Source organism: Oenanthe melanoleuca, chromosome 25 (genome assembly GCF_029582105.1).
Source record: "Oenanthe melanoleuca isolate GR-GAL-2019-014 chromosome 25, OMel1.0, whole genome shotgun sequence".
Taxonomy (NCBI): Eukaryota; Metazoa; Chordata; class Aves; order Passeriformes; family Muscicapidae; genus Oenanthe; species Oenanthe melanoleuca.
The window spans coordinates 4080958-4094202 of record NC_079358.1 but is presented as its reverse complement, the minus strand read 5'-3'; the positions used below and the strand labels follow the sequence as shown (position 1 = coordinate 4094202).

At 46.0% G+C, this 13245-nt stretch overlaps 1 protein-coding gene across 4 annotated transcripts; it reads left to right on the top strand.

Moving 5' to 3' along the window:
- Positions 1 to 746: 746 nt before the first annotated feature.
- LOC130262721 (zinc finger protein 345-like) lies at positions 747 to 12022 on the top strand. 4 transcript variants are annotated; one of them, XM_056510127.1, is made up of 6 exons: positions 770 to 814; positions 1052 to 1074; positions 2735 to 2815; positions 3694 to 3768; positions 6791 to 7003; positions 9239 to 12022. In XM_056510127.1, exons 3-6 carry the CDS (start codon positions 2782 to 2784, stop codon positions 10999 to 11001), a joined length of 2085 nt encoding a protein of 694 aa, XP_056366102.1. In that variant the 5' UTR covers positions 770 to 814; positions 1052 to 1074; positions 2735 to 2781; the 3' UTR covers positions 11002 to 12022. The 4 variants fall into 4 exon arrangements, with proteins under 4 accessions (XP_056366103.1, XP_056366102.1, XP_056366105.1 ...); XM_056510128.1 differs by lacking the exon at positions 1052 to 1074 and having other exon boundaries at positions 747 to 814; XM_056510130.1 differs by lacking the exons at positions 770 to 814; positions 1052 to 1074 and adding an exon at positions 986 to 1017.
- The last annotated feature ends 1223 nt before the right edge of the window (positions 12023 to 13245 follow it).

Below are 13245 nucleotides of genomic sequence, written 5' to 3'. Positions count from 1 at the left end.
TTTTTTTTGGGACATTTGGGGATATTTTGGGGGGACAAATCCTTGGGAAGTTTTTGCACATTTTTGGATTTTTTTTGGGCAAACCTTTGGGTGATTTTGGGGGGAAATCCTTGGGAATTTTGGGGATAAATCTTTGAGAATTCTTTGGGCACTTGGGGAATTTGGGGGGGCAAATTTTTGGGAATTTTGAGGGCAAACCTCCGGGAATTCTTTGGGCACTTGGAGAATTTTGGGGGACAAATTTTTGGGAATTTTGAGGGCAAACCTCTGGGAATTCTTTGGGCATTTGGAGAATTTTGAGGGACAAATTTTTGGGGAATTTTGGGGGCAAACCTCCGGGAATTCTTTGGGCACTTGGCGAATTTTAGGGGACAAATTTTTGGGAATTTTGAGGGCAAACCTCCGGGAATTCTTTGGGCATTTTGAGAATTTTGAGGGGGCAAATTTTTGGGAATTCTTTCGACATCCTGGGAATTTCTGGGCGACTCCTCGGGGAAGTTTTTGGAGGAGGAGGATGAGGAGGAGGAGGAAAAGGGGGGAGGAAGAGGAGGAGGAGGAGGAAGAAGAGGGAGAGGAGGAAAAGCGGGGGAGGAAGAAGAGGATGAGGAGAAGAAAAGGAGGGGGGAGGGGGAGGAGGAGGAAGAGGGGGAGGGGGAGAGGGAGGAGGGAGAAGGAAGAGGAGGAGGAGGAGGGGAGGGGGAGGGGAGGAGGAGGATGGGGAGGGGGAGGGGAGGAGGCTGCGGCTCCACTGTATCCGGGTCACGGCGGGAGCCGCCGCCAGCGGCACCGGGACCGGGAGCGGGATTCGAACCGGGTCGGGATCGGGTCGGGGTCGGGATTTGAACCGGGTCGGGATCGGGATTCGAATCGGGTCGGGAGCGGGATCGGGATCGGGATTTGAACAGGGTCGGGATCGAGACCGGGATCGGGATTTGAACCGGGTCGGGATAGAAATCGGGACTGGGATCGGGATTTGAACCGGGTCGGGAGCGGGATCGGGATCGGGATTTGAACAGGGTCGGGATCATGTCGGGATCGGGTCGGGATCGAGACCGGGATCGGGATTTGAACCGGGTCGGGATCGGGATTTGAACCGGGTCGGGAGCGGGATCGGGATCAGGATTTGAACCGGGTCGGGGTCGGGATTTGAACCGGGTCGGGTTCGGGATTCGAATCGGGTCGGGAGCGGGATCGGGATCAGGATTTGAACCGGGTCGGGATCATGTCGGGATCGAGGCGAGACCGGGATTTGAATCGGGTCGGGAGCGGGACCGGGATCGGGATTTGAACCGGGTCGGGATCGGGATTTGAACCGGGTCGGGATCGGGATTTGAACCGGGTCGGGATCGGAATCAGGACTGGGATCGGGGTTTGAACCCGGTTCGGGATTGGGATCGGGATTTAAACAGGGTCGGGAGCGGGACCAGGATTAGGATCGGGAATTGGGATGGGGATCGGGTCGGGACCGGGAAAGGGTCGGGATTCGAATCGGGACTGGGATCGGGGTCTGAACCCTGTTCGGGATTGGGATCGGGATGTGAACCGGGTCGGGGTCGGGACCTGGATTGGGATTTGAACCGGGTCGGGATCGGGATGTGAACCGGGTCGGGGATTGGGATCGGGATTGGGATTGGGAATTGGGATGGAGATCGGGTCGGGATCGGGAAAGGGTCGGGATTTGAACCGGGTCGGGATCGGGATTTGAACAGGGTCTAGAGTGGGATCGGGACTGGGATTCGAACCGGCTCGGGATCAGTTTGAGGTCGGGATTTGAACCGGGTCGAGAGCGGGACCGGGATTAGGATCGGGAATTGGGATTGGGATCGGGGTTTGAACCGGATCAGAACCGGGATTGGGATCGGGATTAGGATCGGGAATTGGGATGGGGATCGGGTCGGGTCGGGATTGGGATCGTGGTTTGAACCGGATCGGGATCGTGATCGGGATTGGGATTAGGATCTGGAATTGGGATGGGGATCGGGTCGGGATCAGGATTTGGGATCGGGACTTGAACCGGGTCGGGATCGGGATCGGGATCGGTGCAGGGAGACCCAAAACCAGAACCCAAAACCCTCCCCCAGCCGGAAATGATCCCGAATTTTTCCCCAAATCCTTCATGAAATTCCCTCTAAATCCACCCCAAATTTGCCCCAAATTATCCCAAAAATCCCCCCAAATCACCCCAAAATTATCCCCAAATCCATCCTGAAATTATCCCAAATTCCTCCCAAATCTTCCCCAAAATCCACCCCAAAATTCCCCCCACATGCATTCTGAAATCATCCCAAAATTCCCCCAATCCACCCCAAAATTCCTCCCAAATCACCCCAAAATTATCCCAAAATTCCCTGAAATCCACCCCAAAATTCTCACAAATCCATTCAAAAATTCTCCCAATATTACCCCAAAATTATCACAAAATTCCTCCCAAATCCACCCCAGAATTCCCCTAAATCCATCCCAAAATTATCCTGAAATTATCCCAAAATTTCTCCCAAATAATTCCTGAAATTCCCTTTAATTCCACCCCAGAATTCCCCAAATCCACCCCAAAATGATCCCAAAATTCCCCCAAAATTATCCCAAATTTTCCCCAAAATTCTCCCAAATCCATCCCAATATTCCCCCCAAAATCCACCCCAAAAGTTGGGATGCAGCCCCTGGAAAAGCCCCAAAATTTGGGATTTTTGGGGTTCTAATGGAGATTTGGGGATTTTTGGGATTTTTGTTGCAGGTTCAGATTTGGGATTTTTGGGAGAATCCCCCAAATTTGGGGTGAAGATGCAGGAGAATTATGAGAACGTCATTTCCTTGGGTAAGGAAATCCCAAAATTTCGGGAAGTTTGGGAATTTTTGGGGAATTCCCAAGGGAGAATTTAAGGGAGAAAAGGGAAATTTTTGGGGAAAGAATTTTGGGATTTTTTTGGGGTCCTAAAGGCAAAATTTTAGGGAAATTTTTGGATTTCTGGGGGAATATTTTTAAAATTTGGGGCTGGGAATTTAAAGTTTTCCCCAAGGCACAAATTTTGGAAATTTTGGGAATTTTTTTGGAATTTCCAGGGCAAAAATTTGAGGAATTTTGGAAATTTTCAGGGGCTCCCCAGGACACAAATTTTGGGGTTTTTAGGAATTTTCAGGGGTTTCCCAAGGCAAAAATTTTGGGATTTTTGGGAGGGAAATTTTGGGAATTCCCAAAGTCACAAATTTGAGGGAATTTTCCCATTTTTTTGGGAATTCCCAAGGCAAAAAATTTGGGGAATTTTGGGATTTTTTTGTGGAAATTCCCAAGGCAGAAATTTGAGGGAATTTTCCCATTTTTTTGGGAATTCCCAGGGCAAAAATTTGAGAAATTTTGGGAATTTTCAGGAGTTTCCCAGAACAGAAATTTTGGGGAATTTTGGGATTTTTTGATGGAAATTCCCAAGTCAGAAATTTGAGGGAATTTCCCCATTTTTTTGTGAATTCCCAGAGAAAAAAAATTGCGAAATTTCAGATTTTTTTAACCCCCCCCCAAAAAAATTCCAGCTGGGATTTGGCTGCCTCAGTTTCCCTGAAATTCTTTCCACGCCCCCCCCAAAAAAAAAAAAAAATTGCCCAAAATTTGGGAATTTCAACCCAAAACGGAGCCAGGCTGGGAAAACGAGGTGAGGAAATTCCCAATTTTCCCAAAATTCCCGTTTTTTTCCCCAAAAGCCGAGGAAATCGCCATCAGTTGGCCCCGGATCACGGCGTTCGCCGAATCCCACCGGAGACGGGGGCTGGTGTCGGGTGAGTTGGGAAAAATCCCAAAAAATTTTGGATAAATTTTGACGATTTTGGTAAATTCTTAAATTTTATGATTTTTTGGGGGGGGAATTTTGGGTGGATTTCCTTGGATTTGAAGGGTGGGAATTTCAGGGCAAAAAAAGGGATTTTTAAAGAATTTTTTTGGGGGGTGAAAAATGGTTAAATTGAAATTTTGAGGGGGTTTGGAATTCCAGGAATTTTGGAGGAATTTGGGGAATTCTTGGAGATTTTTGGGGATTCCCAGATTGGAGCGAATTCCTCGGATTTTAGGGATTCCAAAAAATTTTTGGAGACTCCAGAATTTGGCCTAATTTCCACTAATTCCCCCAAAATTGACTGAAATCTTTGGGATTTTTTTTGGAATTCTTAAACTGGACCAATTCCTTGAAAATTTTCAGGAATTCGCCTCAAATTTGATCAAAAATCTTTGGAATTTTGAGGAATCCTCCCAAAATTGACCAAAATATTTGGAATTTTCAGGAATTTCCCTGAAATTTGATCAAATTTTTTGGAATTTTTGAGAATTTTTCCCCAAACTTGACTGAACCCCTTAAGAATTTTGAGAATCCCCCAAAATCAATCAAAATATGGAATTTTCAGGAATTGCCCCCCTGAAATTCCCGAATCCTTCAAAATTTTCATTTTTTCCCTTTTTTCCCTTTTTTCCCTTTTTTCCCTTTTTTCCCTTTTTCCCCCTTTTTTTCCCTTTTTTTCCACATTTATCCCATTTTTTCCCCCATTTTCCCATTTCCCCCATTTTCTCATTTTATTCCCTTTTTTCCTCATTTTTTTTATTTTCCCCCATTTCCCCCCAATTTTTCCCATTTTATTCCCATTTTTTCTCATGTTGTTTTTTAATTTTCCCCATTTTCCCCCCATTTCCATTTCTCCCATTTTTCCTCTCTTTCCCCCATTTCCCCCCTTTTCTCCCAATTTTCCCATTTCACCAATTTTCCCCATTTTTCCCATTCTATCCCCATTTTTTCCAATTTTTTTTTCATTTTTCCCATTTTTTCCCCATTTTCCCCATTTTTCCCATTTATCCCATTTTTCCCATTCTATCCCCATTTTTTCCAATATTTTTTCATTTTTCCCATTTTTCCCCCATTTTCCCCATTTTTCCCATTTATCCATTTTTCCCATTCTATCCCCATTTTTTCCAATTTTTTTTAATTTTTCCCATTCTATCCCCATTTTCCCCATTTTCCCCATTTTTCCCATTTATCCATTTTTCCCATTCTATCCCCATTTTTTCCAATTTTTTTTAATTTTTCCCATTTTTTCCCCACTTTCCCCATTTCTCCCATTTTTCCCATTTTCCCCATTTTCCCCATTCTATCCCCATTTTACCCCATTTTTCCCATTTTTCTCCATTTTCCCCCATTTTTTTATTTTATCCCATTTCCCCTTTTTTTTTCTCATTCCATCCCATTTTTTCCCCTTTTCCCCATTTTCCTCATTTTCCCCATTTATCCCATTTTATCCCATTTTCCCCATTCTATCCCCGTTTTTTTTCCCATTTTTTTTCTCATTCCATCCCATTTTTTCTCCTTTTCCCCATTTTCCCCATTTTCCCCATTTTCCCCATTTTCCCCATTTTCCCCATTTTTCCCATTTATCCCATTTTTCCCATTCTATCCCCATTTTTTCCAATTTTTTTTTCATTTTTCCCATTTTTCCCCCATTTTCCCCATTTTCCCCATTTTTCCCATTTATCCATTTTTCCCATTCTATCCCCATTTTTTCCAATTTTTTTTAATTTTTCCCATTTTTTCCCCATTTTCCCCATTTTCCCCATTTTTCCCATTTAATCCCATTCTATCCCCATTTTTTCAAATTTTTTTTTTCATTTTTCCCATTTTTTCCCCACTTTCCCCATTTCTCCCATTTTTCCCATTTTCCCCATTCTATCCCCATTTTTCCCATTTTTCTCCATTTTCCCCCATTTTTTTATTTTATCCCATTTCCCCCTTTTTTTTCTCATTCCATCCCATTTTTTCCCATTTTCCCCATTTTCCCCCTTTTCCCCATTTTCCCCATTTATCCCATTTATCCCATTTTTCCCATTCTATCCCCATTTTTTCCAATTTTTTTTAATTTTTCCCATTTTTTCCCCATTTTCCCCACTTTCCCATTTTTCCCATTTTCCCCATTTTCCCCATTCTATCCCTATTTTACCCCATTTTTCCCCATTTTACCCCATTTTTCCCATTTTTCTCCATTTTCCCCCATTTTTTTATTTTATCCCATTTCCCCCTTTTTTTTCTCATTCCATCCCATTTTTTCCCATTTTCCCCATTTTCCCCCTTTTCCCCATTTTCCCCATTTATCCCATTTTATCCCATTTTCCCCATTCTATCCTCATTTTTTTCCCATTTTTTTTCTCATTCCATCCCATTTTTCCCCCATTTTCCCCATTTTTCCCATTTTTCCCATTCTATCCCCATTTTTTCCAATTTTTTTTCATTTTTCCCATTCTATCCCCATTTTTTCCAATTTTTCCCCATTTCCCCCCATTTTTTCTATTTTCCCCCATTTTTTTTCTCATTCCATCCCATTTTTTCCCATTTTCCCCATTTTCCCCATTTTCCCCATTTATCCCATTTTATCCCATTTTCCCCATTCTATCCCCGTTTTTTTCCCCATTTTTTTCTCATTCCATCCCATTTTTTCCCATTTTCCCCATTTTCCCCCTTTTCCCCATTCCCCATTCCCCATTTTCCCCATTTATCCCATTTTATCCCATTTTCCCCATTCTATCCTCATTTTTTTCCCATTTTTTTTCTCATTCCATCCCATTTTTCCCCCATTTTCCCCATTTTTCCCATTTTTCCCATTCTATCCCCATTTTTTCCAATTTTTTTTCATTTTTCCCATTCTATTCCCATTTTTTCCAATTTTTCCCCATTTTCCCCCATTTTTTCTATTTTCCCCCATTTCCCCCATTTTTTTCTCATTCCATCCCATTTTTTCCCCATTTTTCCCAATTTTTCCCCCTCTCCAGCCCCGGATCCCGAGGGGGACCAGCCCCACCCCTCCCCCCCCGCCGCCCCTCCCCCTCCCGCGGCCGATGGGGGAGGGGGGGACCCCGACCTGCGCCGGCAGCTGGGAATGATCCTGCAGGCGGCCGGACGGAGCCGGGTGGAGAAAATGCTGCGGGAGCTGGTGAGGGAGCAGAGCCAGCCCGGCAAACGCCGGCAGCGCCGCCGGGCCGCAGGTGAGACCGGGGGGGAATCCCAAAAAAAATCCCAAAAAATTCCCAAAAAAAACGGGGTTGGAGTGATCAAAAATGAGATTTTTTGGGGTTTTTCCCAACAAAAATCCCGAAAAAACGGGGTAGGAGGTGTCAAAAATGAGATTTTTTTGGAGGGTCTTGAGTAGTTTTTGGGGTTTTTAAAAAAAATTCCCCCAAAAAAATGGGGTTAGAGTGCCAAAAATGAGATATTTTGGGAATTTTTTGGGGTTTTTCCCAACAAAAATTCCGAAAAAACGGGATAGTAGGTGTCAAAAATGAGATTTTTTGGAGGGTTTTTTGGGAATTTTTTGGAGTTTTTCCCAAAAAAAATAACAGTGTTCGAGTGTCAAAAATGAGGTTTTTTGGGAATTTTTTGGGGTTTTTCCCAACAAAAATCCCGAAAAAACGGGGTAGGAGGTGTCAAAAATGAGATTTTTTAGAGGGATTTTTGGGAATTTTTTGGGGTTTTTCCCAAAAAAATTCTCCGAAAAAAACGGGGTGGGAGGGATCAGAAATGAGTTTTTTTGGGATTTTTCTGGGGTTTTTCCCAAAGAAATTCCCAAATAAAACAGGGTTGGAGTGTCAAAAACGAGATTTTTTGGGAATTTTTTTGGGTTTTTCCCAAAAAAAAATCCCAAAAAAAATCCCAAATAAAACGGGGTAGGAGTGTCAAAAATGAAATTTTTGGAGGGTTTTTTGGGAATTTTTTGGGTTTTTTTAAAGAAAAAAATCCCAAAAAAAACGGGGTTGGAAGCATCAAAAATGAGATTTTTTGGAGGGTTTTTTGGGAATTTTTTTTGGGTTTTTCCCAAAAAAATTCTCCGAAAAAAACGGGGTTGGAGTGACAAAAATGAGATTTTTTTTGAGGATATTTGAAGTTTCTTTGGGAATTTTGGGAGTGATGAAAGTTGGAGGTGAGATTTAGGGTTTGCCAAAAAAATTCCCAAAAAAAAATGGTGTTGGAAGCTTAAAAAATGAGGATTTTTTGGAGAGATTTTTGGGTTTTTTAGGAATTTTGGAGGGAAGGAGGTTTAGGGGTCAACGAGGTCAAGGGTCGAATCCAACTGGGAATTCCATGGAAAAATTTGGGACTGGATTGGAATTTTGGGGTTAATGGTTCCATGGCCAAGGTCAATGGTCAACGTTGACCCAATTAATGGAATTCCATGGAAAAATTTGGGATGGGATTGGAATTTTGGGGTCAATGGATCTTTGGGCAAGGTCAATGGTCAACGTTGACCCAATCCATGGAATTCCATGGAAAAATTTGGGATGGGATTGGAATTTTGGGGTCAATGGATCCATGGTCAAGGTCAATGGTCAATGGCCAAGGTCAATGGTCAACGTTGACCCGATTAATGGAATTCCATGGAAAAATTTGGGGTGGGATTGGAATTTTGGGGTCAATGGATCCATAGCAAAGGTCAATGGTCCATGGCCAAGGTCAATGGTCAACATTGACCCAATTATGGAATTCCATGGAAAAATTTGGGGTGGGATGGGAATTTTGGGGTCAATGGATCCATGGCCAAGGTCAGTGGTCAACATCAATCCAGTTATGGAATTCCATGGAAAAATTTGGGACTGGATTGGAATTTTGGGGTTAATGGTTCCATGGCCAATGTCAATGGTCAACATAGACCCAATCCATGGAATTTCACCAAAAAATTTGGGGTATGGTTGGAATTTTGGGGTCAATGGATCCATAGCAAAGGTCAATGGTCCATGGCCAAGGTCAATGGTCAACGTTGACCCAATCCATGGAATTCCATGGAAAAATTTGGGGTGGGATTGGAATTTTGGGGTCAATGGATCCATGGCCAAGGTCAGTGGTCAACATCAATCCAGTTATGGAATTCCATGGAAAAATTTGGGACTGGATTGGAAATTTGGGGTTAATGGTTCCATGGCCAAGGTCAATGGTCAATGGCCAAGGTCAATGGTCAACGTTGACCCAATTAATGGAATTCCATGGAAAAATTTGGGGTGGGATTGGAATTTTGGGGTCAATGGATCCATAGCAAAGGTCAATGGTCCATGGCCAAGGTCAATGGTCAACGTTGACCTAATTAATGGAATTCCATGGAAAAATTTGGGGTATGGTTGGAATTTTGGGGTCAATGGATCCATGGCCAAGGTCAATGGTCAACGTTGACCCAGTCCATGGAATCCTGGAAGAGTTTGGGTTGCCCTTCCATCTCCCCCATCCCGGTGCAGGTGCCGGCGCCGGGAGCGGCCCCGAGGACGATCCAACTCCTCCGACCACCCAAGACCCTCCACCGGCTCAACCCCAAACCGACCCCGACCCTCCGGCGACGCCGAAGAACCGAAAATCCCCCGGAACCTGCTCGGAGTGCGGCAAAAGCCCGGCCAAACCCCGGCGCTGCGCCGAGTGCTGCCGGCGCTGCCGGCAACCGGAACGCGCCGCGGCGGAGAAACCGCACCGCTGCGGCGACTGCGGCAAAGGCTTCAGCCGCGGCTCCAACCTGGCGCAGCACCGGCGCATCCACACCGGGGAGAGGCCGCACCGGTGCGGGGATTGCGGCAAAGGCTTCATCCAGCGCTCCGACCTGGAGCGGCACCGGCGCGTCCACACCGGCGAGCGGCCGTACCCGTGCGGCGACTGCGGCAAACGCTTCAGCGTCAGCTCGCACCTGGACCGGCACCGCCGCACTCACGCCGGCGGGCCGGGACCGCCGGGCCAGCCACAACAACAGCAACAACAACAGCAACAGCCCCGCGGCAAAACCAAACCGGCGGCGGAGCCGGCGCCGCACCGGTGCGGGGATTGCGGCAAGAGCTTCGGGCAGCGCTCGGCGCTGGCCAAGCACCGCAAGACGCACAGCGGGGAGCGGCCGCACCGCTGCGGCGACTGCGGCAAGAGCTTCAGCCGCGGCTCCAACCTGACGCAGCACCGGCGCATCCACACCGGCGAGCGGCCCTTCGCCTGCGGCGACTGCGGCAAGGGGTTCATCCAGCGCTCCGACCTGGAGCGCCACCAGCGCGTCCACACCGGCGAGCGGCCGTACTCCTGCGCCGAGTGCGGCAAGAGCTTCAGCGTCAGCTCGCACCTGGACCGGCACCGCAAAATCCACGCGGCGGAACGCGCGTCCTACCGCTGCCCGGAGCACCTGGCCGGGTTTCTGGCGGCTCACCGGCACGGGAGGCTCTTCCAGTGCGGGCAGTGCGGGCGGTGCTTCGGCCAAGGCGCGGCGCTGCTGAAGCACCAGCGCGCTCACGGAGGCGGCGCCGGTGGCGGCGCTGCCGGAGCCGCGGCGGCGCCGCCCAAGTGCCTGGATTGCGGGAAAAGCCGGGGGCTGTGCCAGGATTGCGGGCGGGAGCCGGAAGCGGCGCCGGAGAAGCCGTACAAGTGCCAGGAGTGCGGGAAGAGCTTCGGGCAGCGCTCGGCGCTGGTGAAGCACCGGCGCATCCACACCGGCGAGAAACCCTACAAGTGCCCCGAGTGCTCCAAGGGCTTCATCCAAAAATCCGACCTCACCATCCACCGCCGGATGCACACCGGCGAGAAACCCTACAAGTGCCGCGAGTGCGGCAAGCGCTTCAGCGTCTCCTCCAACCTCCTGACCCACCAGCGGACGCACCTGGGCGAGAAACCCTTCCAGTGCCAGGAGTGCGGCAAGAGCTTCATCCAGCGCTCCGAGCTCACCATCCACCGCCGCGTGCACACCGGCGAGAAGCCCTACAAGTGCCAGGAGTGCGGCAAGTGCTTCAGCCGCAGCTCCCACCTCAACCGGCACCAGCGCACCCACGCCGGCGACAAGGCCGCTCGCGCCGGTGCCGGCGCCGGCGTCGCCTCCCCGCCCTCCTCGTCCTCGGCGGCGTTGGCGGCGCCCGGAGGTTTGGCTTTCCCGGCGTTCCCGGGTTCCTCGGCGGTGCCGGCGGCGTTGGAGCTGCCCTGGGCGTTGGCGCTGCCGGGCCGGGCGTTCCCGGGTTTCCCGGCGGGGTCGGTGGGTAATTAGGGAGAGCGTTGGTTCATTAGGGTTGGGTTGGTTTGGTAATTAAGTGATGAGAAGCATTCCGTGGTTCCGGTGAGTTCCCGGCATTCCCAGCGCTCCCAGTGCCCAACTGGGATTGGCCAACCCAAGACCCAACCTTGGGTTTGGTCTCCATTGATTCCCATTCAATTTGTTGCCCAGTTAACGAGCTCTAATTAATTAGGGGCTCATTCATTCATTAATTAAGTGGGGAGATGAGGAATTCCCATCATTCCGTGGTTCCGGTGAGTTCCCGGCATTCCCAGCGCTCCCAGTGCCCAACTGGGATTGGTCAACGCCAAAATCCAACAATGACTTGGTCCCACTCAATTTGTTGCCCAATTAATGATCTCTAATTAATTAGGGATGGATTCATTCATTAATTAAGTGGGGAAATGATGAATTCCCATCATTCCATGGTTCCGGTGAGTTCCCGGCATTCCCAGCGCTCCCAGTGCCCAACTGGGATTGGCCAACGTCAAAACCCAACAATGACTTGGTCCCACTCAATTTGTTGCCCAATTAACTATCTCTAATTAATTAGGGGTTCATTTGTTCATTAATTAAGTGGGGAGATGAGGAATTCCCATCATTCCATGGTTCCGGTGAGTTCCCGGCATTCCCAGCGCTCCCAGTGCCCAACTGGGATTGGCCAATGCCAGAACCCAACCTTGGCTTGATCCCATTCAATTTTCACGGCTAATTAACGATCTCTAATTAATTAGGGAATGATTAATTGGCTAATTATTGACGGGAGGGGAAATTCCTGCTCATTCCTAGGCTCCTCCCAGTGCTCCCAGTGCCCAACTGGGATTGGCCAACCCAACACTGGGGGCTCTTCCCAACGATCCAATTCCCAAATTTGGGAAAAAAGTCAAAAATTTGAGGATAAACCCCAAAAATTTGGGGATGAAAAACACAAAAATTTGAGGAAAAAACTCAAATATTTGGGGAAAAAAAAAAAATCAGGAAACCAGTTGAAAATTTGGGAATAAAAATTAAAATTCCAGGAAAAAAAACCCTCAAAAGATGGGAAAAAAGTTGGGAAAAAAAAAATTTAAATATTTGGGAATGTAGAATCAGAATTTAGGAAAAAAAAATACTCAAAATTTGGGGGAAAAAGTCCTCAAAATTTGGAGGAAAAAAATGAAAATTTAGTGGAAAAAAAATATTAAAGTTTAGGAAAAAAAATCCTCAAAATTCGGGGAAAAAAATCCTCAAAATTTGGGGAAAAAATTGAAATTTAGTGGAAAAACAGAAATCAGAATTTGGGAAAAAAATTCCCAAATTTGGGTCACGAATGCCAGGAAATGTGAGTTTGGGAGGAAGGATTGGATTTTATTTTAGATTTTATTTTGGATTTTATTTTGGATTTTCTTGGTTTTTCCCAAAAAATGGGAGTGGACTCAAACTTTTTTTAACTTTTTTTTTTTTTAAGGAAATAATGGGATTTTTTGGGGGTTTTTTGTTACTTTTGTGACTTTGTATTTTCCGTGTCGGGTCAATAAAAATCCGACTTGGGTTGAAAATGCCAAAAATTGGGATTTTCTTTTATTTTACCCCCAAATTTAGGGATGAAGTAATCAATAAATGGGATTTTCCCCCCAAAAAAAAATTAGGGATAAAATTCCCAAAAATTAGGATTTTCCCTCAAAAATTGAAGGATAAAATTACTAAATATGGGGATTTTCCATCATTATTTCCTCAAAAAAAATTAGGAATAAAATTCCCAAAAATTGTGATTTTCCTCCACAAAAATTTAAGGATAAAATTCCCAACAAATTGGGATTTTCCATCATTATTTTCCCTGAAAAATTTAGGGATAAAATTCCCAAAAATTGGATTTTCCCACAAAAATTTAGGAATAAAATTCCCAAAAATTGGGATTTTTCCATCATTTCCCCCCAATTCTGACAACAATAAAAACACAACGCCCATTAATTAATTAATGTGATTCATTTAATAAATTAAAAATTCAAATACCTCGAAAATCACATTCGATCATCCAGAGGTAATTAATAATTAATAAATAATAATAAATAAATATTAACAAGGAGACAATAAATAAGAAATAAAAATAATAATTAAATATTAATAATAAATAATTAATAAATAATTAATAATCTCAGCACCCACAGGCGCTGAAGCTGAGGTAGAGGTGACCTCATTAATTAAGCCTCGTTAATTAACCCTTCATTAACGAGGCCCTTCTGACCACGCCCCTTTCCC